Below are 16,645 nucleotides of genomic sequence, written 5' to 3'. Positions count from 1 at the left end.
AGTGCAAGGTTAACAGGATTGTTGTTTATGAACAGCACTTCTCTCCGCTGTGATCTGTGCCCTGTTGGTTCTCACTGCAGTAAGGTAGCTTTTGGTGAGCCGCTCAGCAGCCCCACTAGGGCTTGTGCTCACCTGCTCACTTGGGCTTTGGGGAAGAGATGGCTCAGGGAGGGAAGGGCTGTGGGTTTCCAGCAGTGGCCGCAAGAGAAACTGCCAGGCCTCTGAGGCGAGCCGACAGTAGCAGAGCTCACGGGTCACCACAAAAGTGAGCATGTGAGTCAGACAGGGTTTCGGAGCACGTTTCCCTGGTTCCTGAGCCTTTGTGACTGTGAGGTGCTGTGCTTGGGCGTCGTGGTGGTCATGTGAGAATCATGGCCCCCTTCCTACTCCAGGCTCGCGTGGTAGAGTCTGGGGAGGGGATTAGCGCTTCCCAGGTGGAAACTCTTCTAACTGGAGATGAGTCTGCCACCATGTGGGCAGCCTGGTGGGGAAGGATGGAAAACCAGTTGCTGGAGGCAGGCTGTGGCTGCAGGAGAGGGACAGGAAGGCCTGGAGGCTGACGCAGGAGGTGGCAGGATGAGGCTAGGGGTGTGCCTTGCTGATGGGAAGGGGGGATTGTTATGCCTCCTTGGAGAGAAGTGTCTTGCCAGAGCGTGTTGGGGAAGACAGAACAAAAACACGTTTGCGTTTCCTGCCTTCTGTGACATTTGAGAGTGGGGAAGCCCTGATGGGGACTTGATTCTTAGCAACCAAAAATGTCCTGCTCAATTTTTTTTTCCCCTTTAGCATAAGATTGAAGCTTTGCGGGGAAGAGATGGTTAGGGGGTTTGGGATGGACATGTCCATCTGCACTGCTGTATTTAAAATGGATAACCAACAAGGACCTGCTGGGCAGCATGTGGAACTCTGCTCAATGTTATGTGGCAGCCTGGATGGGAAGGGAGTTGGGGGAGAATGGATACATGTATATGTGTGACTGAGTCCCTTCACTGTTTACCTGAAACTATCACAACATTGTTAATCAGCTATACCCCAATACAAAACAAAAATTAAAAAAAAAAAAAAAAGACTGAAGCTGTGGCTCCTAGGTAAAGAGTCAAAGAAAGATTCTAAGATCGAGTCTCCTATTTGATGTGATCCTTTGTGCATGGATCACCTCATTGTTCTTTCCCTTTTCCTCTCCTGCCCCCTTCCTCATTAATATTTGAATACATACTATGTGATAGACATTGTGCTGGTATAAAGGATACAGCGGAAACAGAATGATTGGATTCCACATTTTAGTGGTATCTGTAGTCCTAGAATGTATGCAGATGTTGAACGGATAATTGCACAAAAAAATGTTGCTTGCTTCTTGGAAGAAACGCTATGACTAACCTAGACAGCATGTTAAAAAGCAGAGACATTACTTTGCTGACAAAGGTCCATCTAGTCAAAGCTTTGTTTTTTCCAGTAGTCATGTATGGATGTGAGAGTTGGACTATAAAGAAAGCTGAGCGCCAAAGAATTGATGCTTTTGAACTGTGGTGTTGGAAAAGACTTGAGAGTCCCTTGGACAGCAAGGAGATCCAACCAGTCCATCCTAAAGGAAGTCAGTCCTGAATATTCATTGGAAGGACTGAGGCTGAAGCTGAAACTCCTTTGGCCACCTGATGTGAAGAACTGATTCATTTGAAAAGACCCTGATGCTGGGAAAGATTGAGGGTGGGAGGAGAAGGGGGTGACAGAGAATGAGATGGTCGGATGGCATCACTGACTCGATGGACGTGAATTTGAGCAAGCTCTGGGATTTGATGATGGACAGGGAAGCCTGGGGTGCTGCAGTTCACAAAAAGTCGAACATGACTGAGCAACTGAACTGAACTGAACTGAACCACATGAAATGCAGTGAAGAGAAATAGTACCAAGAGAGTACCAAAGAATGTATATCTAACGTAAAAGAGCTAAGAGAAGCTTCCTTGAGAGATCTGAAGAATGAATAGGGGTTCATCACACCAAGGCAGGGGTAAGTGATAGGAATGGTGGGGAAAGTGTTGCTGAAAGAAACTTTGTACATGCAGGCTCTGGTGGGAAGAAGGTTGGTATTTTTGATGAAGTAAAATAAAGCCAGTATATTAATTAAGGTAGGTCAAGCTATAAATGGCAGAAAACTCAATGTTGGTTTGAATAGAGAAAAGCTACATGTATTTCATATTTTAAAAAAAGCAGTCCAGAGCTGAAGCAACAGCACCATGTTCATCAGTGACCCAGGCAACATCTGTCTTAATGCTTTGTTAGACTCACCGTGTTGCTACCGTCTTATGGCCCAGGATGGCTGTTTTAGCTCTGTCCGTCACAGTCTGTATTCCAGCTAGCAGGAAGGAGGAGAGGGCAGAAGAACACAGCTCCTTCCTTTTTTAAGACACTTCTGAGAAATTGTACATATCACCTCAGGCTATACCTAGCCAGAATTTCATCACGTGGCCATACATTAGCATTAGCTAACACTTCCAGTATAATGTTGAAAACGAGTGGTGAGAGGGGATGTTCTTGTCTTGTTGATCTTAGTGAGAAAGCTTTTAGTTTCTCATTAAGTACAATGCTAACTGTGAGATCTTCTGGTACAGGTTCTTTATCCAGTTAAGGAAGTTCCCATCTCTTCCTACTTTGCTGAGAGTCCTTATCGTGAGTGACTGTTAGATTTTGTAAAATGCTTTTTCTGCTTTTATTGACATGATCATGTGATTTTTCTCATTTTTCTTTTTTAGCTAGTTGGTGAGATGGATATATTAATTGATTTTCAAATGTTGCATACCTGGGATAAATCCCACTTGATTGTGATATATAATCCCTTGTATCCATTGCTGGATTTGATTCGCTAGTATTTTGTTGAGAATTTTTGCACCTGTGTTCACGAGAGATACAGGTCTGTAGTTTTCTTTTCTTGCAAGGTCTTTGTCTGGCTTTGGTATTAGGGTAATAAGTTAGAAAGTATTCCCTCTGCTGCTGTCTTCTGAAAAAGATTATAGAGAACTGGTGTAATTTCTTAAATGTTTGGTAGAATTCACCAATGAGCCCATGTGGGCCCAATGTGTTTTAATGAAAACTTTCACTTTACAGAGATACTAACTTGGAAGGCAGGTGTGAATTTGAGGCCTTGAGTGACTGGGGCAGGCTTAGAAGAGTTACTTAAACATTCCTTTTCTTTAAAATGGTGATAATACCACTTGCTTATGGTGGTATTGGAATGATATACAGCACCTAGCACTGTCCAGCCTATAGTGAGCAATTACTGGGAGCTACTTATTTATTTACTTATTACTTACTTACTAACTAGACCAGACTGACATTGTGTGTTGAACTGTTGAAGACACCATTTCTTATATACCCTTGGAGGATGGGATAGATAGTTTCTGATTTTTCTTTACTTTTATCTTTCTCTTTCACAATCTCTGTCTCCCTCCATCCCTCTCTTCCTTCCTTAAGGAAGGAAGGATTAATATATCCATATATATGGATTAATATATCCATATTAATCATTGTTGTTAGTTGCTAAGTCATGCCAACCCTTTGCAATTCCATGGACTGCAGCACGCCAGGCTTCCCTGTCCTTCAGTCTCCTGGAGTTTGCTCAAACTCATGTCCATTGAGTTGGTGATACCATCCAACCATCTCATCCTCTGTCATCCCCTTCTCTTGCACTCAATCTTTCCCAGCATTAGAGTCTTTTCCAATGAAAAATATATTAATCATATGTTGTAGCTATTTTTCCTTTTTAAACTTGGAGGAAAAAAATTCATTAAAGCACTTCAGTAACCAACACAACTTTAGTATGTCTGATGGTCAGGGATACTGTATACTGAGTGTATTTAAATGTTCACCCCAGTGGGTCTCTGTAAAGTGAAGCTATCCCGTCAGTTGATCAGAGTGTGCCCTGTGCATTGCTTTCTCTCTTATTTGACATTGGATTAACTTGGATAACTCATGACTGGAGCTGCAGCCTATATAGTGGGGGTGTGCCTTGTTTTGGACTCTGTTAGGACAGGGAACAGACACTCTTAAGGTGAAGCATACTCGTCTTCAATATAGAAAGTTAGTCGTTCAGTCGTGTCTGACTCTTTGCTGACCCCATGAACTGTAGCCTGCTAGGCTCCTCTGTCTATGGGATTCTCCAGGCAAGAATACTGGAGTGGGTAACTATTCCCTTCTCTAGGGGATTTTCCCAACCCAGGGTTCAAACCTGGGTCTCCTCCATTTCAGGCAGATTCTTTATCAGTTGAGCCACTGGGGAAGCCTGGTGCTGGGGCTTTCCTCTTCTGATTCCCTTCCTCTCTGGGTAAGACCTTATCTTTTCATTTGTTGCCAGTGAGTTTTTTGTGGAGATGAGCAGTGTGGTGACTGAAGGAAGATCTTAATGGGTGATGGTGGTGTGTAAGGAGGAGGGTGGTAAGGAGAAGGGCGAATCAAGCAGACTGCAAGCCTTTTGCGGATGTGTTCTGGGTGGAATTGCAGCTCAGTCAGAGCTTTGCACATATATACAAAAATGGAACCGAGAAGTATTTTCATTTGTACTTTATTTGTGATAATGGCACGTCCACGGCAGGAGGCCGTGAAATCAGTTCAGAAGGGTAGCAAGTATGGGTAGCAATAGCTGCTGCCAGTCCCCAGGGTTAAGTAGCAGTAGGAGACTTTCTGGAGCTCTGGGGTGTGAAAGGCACCTGACATCTCAGGGCTGGTAATGGCTGGAGGAGGGGTGCAGGCATCCGCTCATACCCTTTGCCTTGCTCAGGGACTTCAGGGAGTCGCACGTCCAGTACCTCCTGACTGTGCTGCTATGACGTCTTCCTTCACCACCTCTCTTTCTCAGAAAACGGCTGGGCTCAGGAGAGCAATACAGAGGGTGGCAGTGATTATTTGAGAAGGTACACACTTCACTTCAGACCAGATAACTGTTATCAGCCTAGATAATTTCTGTGAGTTCTGAAATAGACTTGGCACACCAGGCAGGGTGTCTGCTTATAGTATAGCAGGAGGGATGAAGGATTGCCTGGTTTTGCATTTTAGACTGGGGCTGTCATCCTGGAGAGTATTTTTACTGTATGGAGTCAGGAAGACCTCATGAAGCGCATGTAGGTCTTTTATCTGGTTCCATTTGGAAGGTGGTGATTTAGAATGCTATCTGTTCAAGTCCCAGTCTCCTCAACTCATTGGGGACAGCACCAATCTTACAGAGGTATGTGAGGTTTAAGTGTCACTGACTCCTCCTTATTTCTGGACGTCCCTCCTTAGCGATTCAGTTAAAGCATGTCCCATCAGTGTAGCGGTCTCTTCCGCATGTTAGCTCCATACAGAAAGGTGCCCTAATCACTGATCAGGGAGGGGACAGCTTTTTTTCTTAAAGCTTAATGATTCATCTAAGAAATATTTTTTTGCATCTTATACATGTGAGGCACTGTGATGGGTGCTGAGGATAGAAGGATGATAATCCACACCTGTCAGGGAGGTCCCACTGGACTGGCAAAGACAAGACTTATACACTGGTGGTTACAGCATAGAAAAGAAACAGCAGAAGTGGGCAGAAAAATTATGGGCGGACAGAGGAAGTGTCTGAGGATCTTCCTGTTTGGGATGTTTCTTATAGGGGTGGAGATAGCATGGAAGAGGAATTTGGGAAAAGGAAACAAGCTTGAATGAAGACTTGGAGTTGAGAAACATCATGTTTGGAGACCTTTAAGCCATTTGGGGTTCTTGGATGGGGGAGGGGTAAGGCTGGAGAAATAGGAAGGGGCTAGATCCAGAAAGGCCTTGCATGCCAGTTTAAGGAGCACAGGCTTTATTCATAGGCCAGCAATTCTCTAAGGGATGGGACATGCCTACAGGGATGAGAGGGGCAGGTCTTTGCATTTGGAATGACCATTTATTTGGTTGAGGACTGCCTGCCAATGCAGGAGACATAAGAGATGCAAGTTCAGTCATTGGGTCAGGAGGATCTCCTGGAGAAGGAAATGGCAACCCATTTTAGTACTCTTGCCTGGAAAATTCCATGGACAGAGGAGCCTGGTGGGCTACAGTCCATGTGGTCGCAGAGAATTGAACACGATTGATTGCACACACAGTGCGATGCAGTGAGGACCATGCTGGGTTAGGTGAACCATGCTTGTGTGGAAGGTAGCTTGGAGAGCTTGAGACCAGAGGCTCCTTCTAGGAATATCCACAATTGTCTAGGGACAGAGACAGTGAACGCTACAGGAAGTAGAGGTAGGAAGGAGTGGATGGATTTCAGATTTAAGTTCTGATTGATTAGAGGAAGGGAGAATGAGGAAGCAGGAGTCACATATGATCAGACCTTTACTTTTTCTTTCAGAGGCTCTGCTCGTATCCCACTTCTCTTGGGAGAGTCTTTCTGACCTCTTCCAAACTTTGCTGTATAACTCTGGCCTCAACTGCCTCTGCTCATTCCTTCTTGGTTTTGTATGTTCTTAAGTTTGTTTTGCTTTCTTTAAGAAGAGGAAACACTATTAAATACCTATTAAACACCTATTAAATATTGGACTGTACACAATTTATTTATCTCTGGTTTTCTTCTAAGAGGGGAAGGAAGAATTGAACACAGATGTCAGATGGGAGGTTTCCTCCATCCAGAAGAAAACATTTGTGACTTGTGTGTCTAAAAGGGAATTTAATCAAATACACATCAAAATCATCCAGAAGGAGTTTAACGTTGGGGTTTTAGAAGAGTAGACTAGTTTTTTTTTTTTTTTTTTGCCATTTAGTTCTAGAAACAACTTGGGCTTCCCAGGTGACTCAGATGGTAAAGAATCTGCCTACAATGCAGGAGAACCAGGTTCTATCCCTGGGTCAGGAAGACCCCCTGGAGAAGGAAATGGCAACTCCAGTATTCTTGTCTGGAGATCCCATGGACAGAGGAGCCTGGACGGCTACAGTTCATGGTGTTGCAAAAGAGTTGGACGTGACTAGCGACTAACAGCAAAGAAGGCAATGGCACCCCACTCCAGTACTCTTGCCTGGAAAATCCACGGACAGAGGAGCCTGGTAGGCTGCAGTCCATGGGGTCACTAAGAGTCGGACACGACTGAGCGACTTCACTTTCACTTTTCACTTTCCTCCATTGGAGAAGGAAATGGCAACCCACTCAGTGTTCATGCCTGGAGAATCCCAGGGATGGGGGAGCCTGTTGAGCTGCCGTCTATGGGGTCGCACAGAGTTGGACACGACTGAAGCTACTTAGCAGCAGCAGCAACTAACAGTTTCACCTTTCACTTCTAGAAACAACTTACCTGGATAGGCACCTCTGGTGGGTTGGCTGTGGCTTATACATCCAGAACAGTTACTTTAATCGTGCCACAGTTAACTGCTGTCTCTGAAGGGCTCGTGTTTGTGATTCCCTCTGCAGGTCCAGAGCCCGGTGCCCGGTGTGAACTGTCGCCCGTCAATGCCTCCCATCCGGTCCAGGCCTTGATGGAGAGCTTCACCGCCTTGTCGGGATGTGCCAGTAGGGGCACAGTGGGGCTGCCTCAGGAGGTTCATGTCCTGAACCTCCGCGCTGCTGACCAGGGGCCTGGCCAGCCGCAGAGAGAGGTAGGTGCGGTGCCAGCTTTCTACCCACTGCCCCTTAGAATTTGTAAAGACACTTCTTTGGATGCGGAGTTCCTTCGTCCATTCTGGGTTTAATGAGGATGCTTGTGTATGAACATAAGTGGGGAGGAGGACACAAAGTACATGAGAGAGAGAGAAGGATTTCAATTAATCCGGAAGGATTGCTCTCTGCACTGGGCAACTCTAGGACTTCTCTCTAGAGAGCTTTCTCAGCTTTTCATCTTTCCTGCCCATCCGCTGCCGCCATGTTGGAAAGAATGTTTTTGAGAATTTTACTTTTAAAACATGGTTGTGAAAACACAATGTTGCCACTTTTCTGTTATTGTAGAATGTCTCTCATCTCCTGTGCTGTCTTTCTTTTCTTTGCTTTGTCTTGTGAGCCTACTTCTCCTGCAGGATGTGTCAAGGGAAATGGAATTATATTAATTCCATTGTATTAATATTCACATGAAAGCCCTGGGGGTGGGAGGGCTCCTTATGCTAGCCAGGTAGCTTCTCGAAGATGAAGATGGTCTTGGTGGTGGTAGTGATGACCCAAGCTCATAGCGACTCAGTGTTTCCTCTGTCCTCAGCACTGTTTGAACCACTCAAACACTTATTCCAAGAAGTCCTATTACTGCCCTCAATTTATAGGTTATAGACAGGTGCAATGATAACTCACTTGCCCAAGGTCATTATCGTAAGAGCGAAATAGCCTCCTCTGTCTTATGGCTCCGAAATGACCCACATTGTGGATAATGGTCATGCTACTTCTTTGAAGATAACATGCAGTTGTCATTCTGTTTGTTTTTAAGCTTCTGTGTCAGAAATGTTATCATTAGGGTATTATTTCTCTGGGAAGAGAGAAACCACAATAAAGCCCGATCCCAGTGAAGTGTAGAAAAACCCATGCAGAGCAGAATTTATCTTTGAGCTTGTTTCTGATCAAGAAAGTTAATTTCCAGAGCCATTTGTTTATGTGCCTCAACCACTCTTCATTCTGGGAAGGGCGGGGAGAGTAGGACTAGGGGAGGCGAGGTGTCCAGAAGGGAAAGCAAACTGATTTTAATCTTGCAAAAGTGTGTGGAGTTGGCTCATTTCAAAGACAAATCATCTAACCTTCCCAGCTACACTGGAAATTATTGTTAATACTCTTGGTTGCTTGCCATTGTTGCTGCGGCACATATTTCAGGTCAGATTTCTTTATCCCAGTAATGCGTCTTTAATTTTTAACTTATGGGGGAGAATTTGTGGTGGGAGGGGAAGAAGGGGAGGAGGAAGTACAGCTCATATGAGGTACTGCTGACTCCAGCAGTTTTTTAGCAGCAATAATTACTCATGTTATATATGCTGTCTCAGAAGAACCAAGAAAGAAAAAATAAGTCCGAGCTATTACAAAAGCAGCAACAGCAGAAATTCTGCATGTTAAATTGTGCAGTACTGTTGTTGGTTCTGAAAATAGATTCACATAAGACTATTGAAGCAAAAGAAAAATACCTCAAGGAATGATAGCAGAGCTCTCCCACACTTGTATTTACTGTGTTAGATAAAAATAGACATGGTTGTCCTGAAGATACGTAAAATGAGCTGGCATCAAGGGACATCATATGCTCAGTGAGGAAGTAAAGAAAGAGGGCCTGTGGGGATAGTCTCTAAAACTTGGTTAAAAAATGTTTACTGTATGTACGCTTTGGGATTAGTGATTTGAAGGTATTACTGAGACTAGGCAACTGAGGGAAATTGCATTCTTCCCTTCTTTGGGGGACTTTAAGGAATTAGGTGGTTGTATTCTATCTTGTTAGAAGACAAAATGTTGGGACATGTGATCTTTGGAAATTCTCTCTGGCTCTGAACTGCTTTCATAGCGTAGACCTGGAGTATTTTATATCTACAGAGTGAGTGTCAAGGATAATCCAGAGCAGTGAGGCCCTGACAAAGGGACAATGAAGGAGAAGTTTGTTTATGGACGGTAAGATGGAGGAGGAAAAATAAGTATCTCTTACCTTCTTCATATGTGACTCTGGAAATTCATTACTGCAGCCATGCCAATCGCTTTGGAAGATCATTTAGACTATATGACCCAGCAATTCCATTCCTAAGAGTATATACTAGAGAAAAGAAAACATACATCCACATGAAAAGTTGTCCACGAATGTCATAGCAACATTATTCATAATAGCCAAAAAATGGGAACAATCTGCATGCCTGAATACCTGTCAAAAGTGTTAACAACCTGAATGCCTGTCAATGGATGAATGGATAAATGAAATGTGATATATATATATATCCATATGATGGAATGTTATTCAGCAATAAAAACGAATGAAATACTGATACATGCCACAACGTGGATGAACCTTAAAAACATTATGCTAAGTGAAAGACACAAAAGACATATACTGTCTGATTCCATACATATGAAATGTCCATGGTAGACAAATTTATAGAGATAGAAAGTAAATTGGTGGTTGTTTAGGGCTGAAGGGCAAAAGAGAGAAATTGGGTACTGACTGAGTATGAGTACAGAGTTTCTTTGAGGGGGACAAAGTGTTCTGAAATTGAATTGTAGTTTTATGCGTTGGAGAAGGCAATGGCAACCCACTCCAGTGTTCTTGCGTGGAGAATCCCAGGGACGGGGAAGCCTGGTGGGCTGCCGTCTATGGGTTCGCACAGAGTTGGACATGACTGAAGTGACTTAGCAGCAGCAGCAGCAGCAGCAGATGGTTCCACAATTGTATATGAATATTACTAAATACCATTGATCAGTTCAGTTCAGTCACTCAGTCGTGTCCGACTCTTTGCGACCCCATGAATCGCAGCACGCCAGGCCTCCCTGTCCATCACCAACTCCTGGAGTTCACTCAGACTCACGATAAATGTCAATAAATGTGAACATACTAAAAGCCATGGAGTTGTACTTTAAATGGATGAATTTTATGGCATGTGGGTTTATTTCAGTAAAGCTCTTAAAAAATAATGATTTAGCCTGTCAGTATTCTAACTACCTTAAATAAAAGTTATCTTAACTGTATCTAGTTTTTTTTAACACCAAGATTGCTTCCTCCTCCAACCTAAGCCCTTCCAACTCTTTCTGATGTTTTTAAAGATAACTTGATTTTTATACATATGCTATTTTATATTGGTCTGTGCTAAAAATAACAGCCAGTTGATTCTGGTGGTAGTAATGGGAGGGAGGATCAGAGACAGCCTTTGTGCATGTTTCTACCAAATATTAAGGGCAAATATTTTTCAAGATGAAATGATAAATGTTGTTGCTTGTAAATTAGAAAAAGAATGTCCTACTGGCTCCAAGCCATTGTTACTTTGACTCCTATGACCGACGTAGTTGTTTTTCATGCTGTCCTCCTTAATGCAAGGGAATTACTAAATCAACCCCATCCCCACCCCCTCCTCCTGGCTTGTTATTGGTGGAGGATAAGCATTAAGATCTATTATAAGATCTATCATCCCTTCTCTAACATTTTACTAAATTCCTATCTCCCAGGCACCTTAAGTTTCCTCAACTGAGAGGCCTCTGCTTTTCCTCTGTGGAGGATATAACAGCCTACACCTGAAAGTAATAACCCCAGCAGGTTGACAAGATTTGGGGAAACAGTTATACTAAAATTCAGTTCAGTTCAGTTCAGTTCAGTCGCTCAGTTGAGTCCAACTCTTTGTGACCCCATGAATCGCAGCACACCAGGCCTCCCTGTCCATCACCAACTCCTGGAGTTCACTCAGATTCATGTCCATCGAGTCCGTGATGCCACCCAGCCATCTCATCCTCTGTCGTCCCCTTCTCCTCCTGCCCCCAATCCCTCCCAGCATCAGAGTCTTTTCCAATGAGTCAACTCTTCACATGAGGTGGCCAAAGTACTGGAGTTTCAGCTTTAGCATCATTCCTTTCAAAGAAATCCCAGGGTTGATCTCCTTCAGAATGGACTGGTTGGATCTCCTTGTAGTCCAAGGGACTCTCAAGAGTCTTCTCCAACACCACAGTTCAAAAGCATCAATTCTTCAGCTCTCTGCCTTCTTCACAGTCCAAGTCTCACATCCATACATGACCACAGGAAAAACCATAGCCTTGACTAGATGGACCTTAGTCAGCAAAGTAATGTCTCTGCTTTTGAATATACTATCTAGGTTGGTCATAACTTTTCTTCCAAGGAGTAAGCGTCTTTTCATTTCATGGCTGCAATCACCATCTGCAGTGATTTTGGAGCCCCCCAAAATAAAGTCTGCCACTGTTTCCACTGTTTCCCCATCTGTTTCCCATGAAGTGATGGGACCGGATGCCATGATCTTCGTTTTCTGAATGTTGAGCTTTAAGCCAACTTTTTCACTTTCCTCTTTCACTTTCATCAAGAGGCTTTTAGCTCCTCTTCACTTTCTGCCATAAGGGTGGTGTCATCTGCATATCTGAGGTTATTGATATTTCTCCCAGCAATCTTAATTCCAGCTTGTGTTTCTTCCATTCAAGCGTTTCTCATGATGTACTCTGCATATAAGTTAAATACTAAAGTTAGGGAAACAATTTTATAGGCCAGCAGAGAATTTCTATCAGAAGCATGCTTGCTACAATGATTAATACAAAGCTGTCTGTGGCGAAGCATGGTTTTGCTATTGACTTCCCTGCTGGATTCTCATCAGGACAACACAGACCTGTAGTTGTATTTTCCATCTGAGACCACACCTCTCATTTGTAATCATCTACTTTGGAAATAACAGTCCTGGAAGTGAACAGTAAATTGGAAAAAGACTCTTTGGTGACAGAGGCAGGCAGAAGGTAAACAGGCCTGAGAGATCAGTTTTGTTTTTTAGAATAAGTGGGATGTATCATAAGTTTTGGGCTTCCTTGGTGGCTCAGTGGTGAAGAATCCGCCTGCCAGTGTAGGAGACATGGGTTGGATCCCTGGGTCAGGAAGATTTGCTGGAGGAGGAGATGGCAACCCCCTCTAGTATTCTTGCCTGGGAAATCCCATGGACAGAGGAGCGTGGTAAGCTGCTGTCCACGGGGTTGCAAAAGAGTTGGACATGACTTAGTAACTAAACAACAACAAATCATAGGTTTCATCCTCCCTGTACCCTTTAAGTTCAAAGTAAAATCTGCCCCCTGCACGCCCACCGCCCCCCACCCCCCTGCCCGCCCACTCTTTCCTGATGACCCCATGTGCCTGCCCCTGAGTTTGGTCCCTCTGGGTGTTTCCTGATTCCCAAGAAGGTTTGTAGCACTAGTAAGAGGCTGCTTGTTGACAGTGATATACTTTCATTAGTTGCTGGAATGGCAACAATTTTGCTCCCCATCATCTAATTTTTACTGTGACCTGTTTTTTTGTGTGTGGCAGTGCTTCTTTTCTATTTCCCACTTGTCTAACTGCTTGCTTATTATGAAAAGCTCTTAGTTAGCAGTATATATGTGTATAACAGATTCTGGGAGTAATTATGGGTGTTTAAATTTATGTATGTGTTTTGACATCAAAAAAGCAACTGTTAATGGGCGTGCCATGCCAGTGAGATGGCTGTAGGGTGGAGTGAGGATCTGGGAGGATCCATTGTCGTGGGAAAGGGGCCAAGTTTAATAAATTTATCCTCACCCGTCAGAGGGCTTCCCTGGTGGCTCAGACAGTAAAGAATCTACCTGCAATGCAGTAGACTGGGTTTGATCCTTGGGTTGGAAAGTTCCCCTGAAAGAGGGCATGGCAACCCACTCCACTATTTTTGCCTGAAGAATCCCATGGACAGAGGAGCCTGGCGGGCTACAGTCCATGGGGTTGCAAAGAGTCAGACACTGAGTCAGACTGAGCAACTAAGCACACACACACCTGTCAGAAAGCTCAGAACCCTCCATTCTTTTATGGATTATTCTCTGTTTCATTCCAAAAGGGATTTGAGATGGGCTTACAACAGACATACCAACAGTGTAAGCAGAAATACAAAATGAGGACAAAGAAGTATAGTTTGTTAGAAAGATATAGTTTGATAGCCATGAGGGTTAATGTGATTGGCGTGATCGAGTTTGAAATTTGGCTCCAGGCTTCTAGGCAGGCAGGGCCAAATGGGATGTGTAGTTAATCACACATGTGGCTCCAAGTCATTTTTATTTTGCACCTTCTCTAAGGACTGTGGCATATAGTTGTTCCTTTCCTGTTTATTTTGAGGGCAGGAAAAGACCACGGTTGGGAGAAAGAGAAGGAAGTGAACCCATCTAAAATGCGAACTGTTCTGCTTGCCTCTTCACAGCTCCCTTGTGTGTGTCTATGCTTAGTCGCGTTCGATTCTCTGTGACCCTGTGGACTGTAGCCCGCCAGCCTTCTCTGTCTGTGGCATTTTCCAGGCAAGAATACTGGAGTGGATTGCCATTTCTTTCTCTGGGGGATTCTTCCCGACCCAGGGATTGAACCCGAGTCTCCTGCATCTCCTGCACTGGCAGGTGATCTCTTTACCAATGTGCCACCTGGGAAGCCCTTCTAATTCATTACCCTTAGCTCCCTGAGGCCCCAGATAACAGTAACAGCTATGATCGTGGTGATGGTGAAGCGACTGCTGTGGGCCAGCCGCTTGCCCGGCACCTGTGTTGTCTCTGCCCGTTCTCACTGTCGGCCCGAAGGGAGGTTACACAGCAGACCCTGGATATGCAGCCCCACTCTGTTGGATTCTACTGTCCAGGCTTTCCCCACAGTCCACTTCCCTTTCATCTTTAGCTCTGACCTAGCTCTGGCTATGAAACCGGCCATCCTGTCGCACTTAAACCTGTTCCGTGAGCCAGCAGATCTCCCGCTGAAAGTTTGCGTTTCCTGCATAGGCTTCTGATAGCTCTTTCTGATATTCAGAGCTCCTTTTCTTCCCCTTCCTTGTGTCTTTGGGGCAGTTCTGAGGGTGGTTTTGTGTGTAGCATTGTCTCCCTTTTCCTTTCTGGCTTAAAAGATTATCACGTCAAGTGTCAGTAATTAGAACATGCGGGACTGAGTTTAGGAGCCCTTGCACTCTATGTGGCCGTTAATCCTGCACTAAATGCCAACCGCCCATCTGTTTTTCACAGTTGATCATTTTCCTCCCCCAGACAAAGCTTTTAACTGCCTCCCCACAGTAACTCACCTGTCTTCTGCTAGTAATCCATGACTTGTAACCAAACTTGCTGGAATTGTGTGGATAGAAAACAAAACATTCAGGCACTCTTTCTGCTCTGAGTGAAGTACAGGAGCTTCAGTGTGTGGACTTTGCCATCTAATGTGACATCTCTTTTGCTTCCTTTGAGGAATCTGGCAGTTTAGGAATTAAATTTGAGATCCCTGCAGCAACCTACTTACCAATCTATCTGTCTGTCATCTTTCCCCTGTTTCTGCAATATTAGGTGGACAGCTTCTTTCTTTTTGGCCCCCACCTCCAGTTATTAAAATACGGACAGAACAGCGCAGGGGTTGGGGGAGTGGGTGGGTTTCATACCTTTACATGTCACCACTGGAAGAACTGATAGAAAATTTCAGGACTGTGTTTTGGAGAGTACACATATGGGAGCAGAAATATCAAATGAACACTAGCACACTAGGTACGCTGCTACTCTTATGCAGGGCATTTTCCTCTCTGAATGACTTCCCAATGCTGCTCCTGTGTATATGCTGGGGAAAAAACCTCAAACGAACTCAAGGCTATTTATGTTTCAGAGATCTTATATGTAGCATGTGCTAAAATAAGCAGGCATCAAAGTAAACCCCTCACACACAGACACTGTATATTGGTGAAATTCAGTTACTAAACAAACACTTTCCATGTGTAAACACTGCTTGGTGTTTGTTTAAATGGAAGTTGTTTTGGAAGTCACCCCAGCCTGACAGGTAAAGTCATCTCTGAACTGGCCATTTAGTCACAGACCGACAGCAGATTTATCAGAAAGTTACCCTGACCACAATGGTCTCATTTCTCAAAAGACATTCCTTTTCCTCTTTTTTTTTTTCAATCTCTTTCCCTCTCCCTTTCTTCTCTCCTCTCTCCCTTCTTCTTTCCCTCTTTTCCCTCCTCCTTTCTTCCCCCATTCATTTGAGCGTTGCTGTCAAAATTATTTCATTAACTTGAAAGATAACCGAACCTGGCTTTCACATAGAATTGGAGGCCCTAAATAAATAGGACAGCCACATTATTTAAAATGAGTTGCCCCTTTGCTTGAAGATACTCAGTGCAGGTTACATGATGACACGCTCCTGGGCAGTATGAAGGTGCCAGGCCAGGACTGGACAGAGGAGCAGGGGTGGGGCCAGCCAGGCAGCCAGACACCCAGCTGCTATTTCAACAGAAGACAATGCAGGCCAGGTAGAACTGGCCTCGCTAGTCAACGATGGTTTCTAATACATTGGGGCAAGATGTTCAGTTTCAAGCTACAGCTAACTCTCAGATGAGAACTCTCCAGAAACCCAATCTTGGAATTTTAGAAAAAGGGAAAGCAGATTCAGAGTGATAATAGTGTTAATAAGTATCAGAATTTAGCAAACCGATTAGGACATAAGAAGTGAAGAAGTTATAAGACATACTGGCTAGCCACATGGCTTAAACCCTGCCGTTAAGCACAGTAACATCCAGATACAGTAACGTAGCCCTCAGAAAGCACACTCCTTCCCCACAGAGGGACTGAGCCTGGTTGGACTCTGCCATTTTAGCATGAGGTAATGCCGGTTATGTTTTTTGCTGGCTGGGAGCTGACAGATTGAAAAATCCTCTCTTGTTATTGCCTCTTCCCCAGTCTGGAGGAGAGGCTGCCTTGACTCCTTCTGAAATTTGTCCAGCAGCAGCATTTTCCACTGGTGCCGTCTTGGTCTTTATGGAGGTTAGGGTTACGACCTCAACCCATACCCTTGTTGCCATGGTAATGCTCTTGACTTTTAAAAAATTGTGTAATTTCCCCAAAATATTGTTAGGAAATATTTCTAACGTTTTTTGGGAGTACCCTCCACATTTGAGAATGTGACTTTTTGCTTTTAGAACTCTTTGGGGAGTATTTTAAAAAAGCAATAGACCAAAGTAAAGAGCAGGTTTGCAAATCTGAGACCCAGATGTGCTGGTTGGGCAAATGCCCAGTTTG

General features: G+C 44.2%; 1 protein-coding gene across 4 annotated transcripts in view; it reads left to right on the top strand.

The window, feature by feature from the left end:
* TGFBR3 (transforming growth factor beta receptor 3) overlaps window positions 1-16,645 on the top strand; it is a 200,048-nt gene that overhangs the window by 71,109 nt on the left and 112,294 nt on the right. For all 4 annotated transcript variants that reach the window (XM_027972013.2, XM_027972009.2, XM_060411602.1 and 1 more), the window contains one exon: window positions 7,394-7,578. In XM_027972013.2, the coding sequence (XP_027827814.1) occupies window positions 7,394-7,578 (185 nt within the window). The remainder of the gene's footprint in view (window positions 1-7,393; window positions 7,579-16,645) is intronic.

Source organism: Ovis aries, chromosome 1 (assembly GCF_016772045.2).
Source record: "Ovis aries strain OAR_USU_Benz2616 breed Rambouillet chromosome 1, ARS-UI_Ramb_v3.0, whole genome shotgun sequence".
Taxonomy (NCBI): Eukaryota; Metazoa; Chordata; class Mammalia; order Artiodactyla; family Bovidae; genus Ovis; species Ovis aries.
This window is presented reverse-complemented; position numbering and strand designations above follow the sequence as displayed.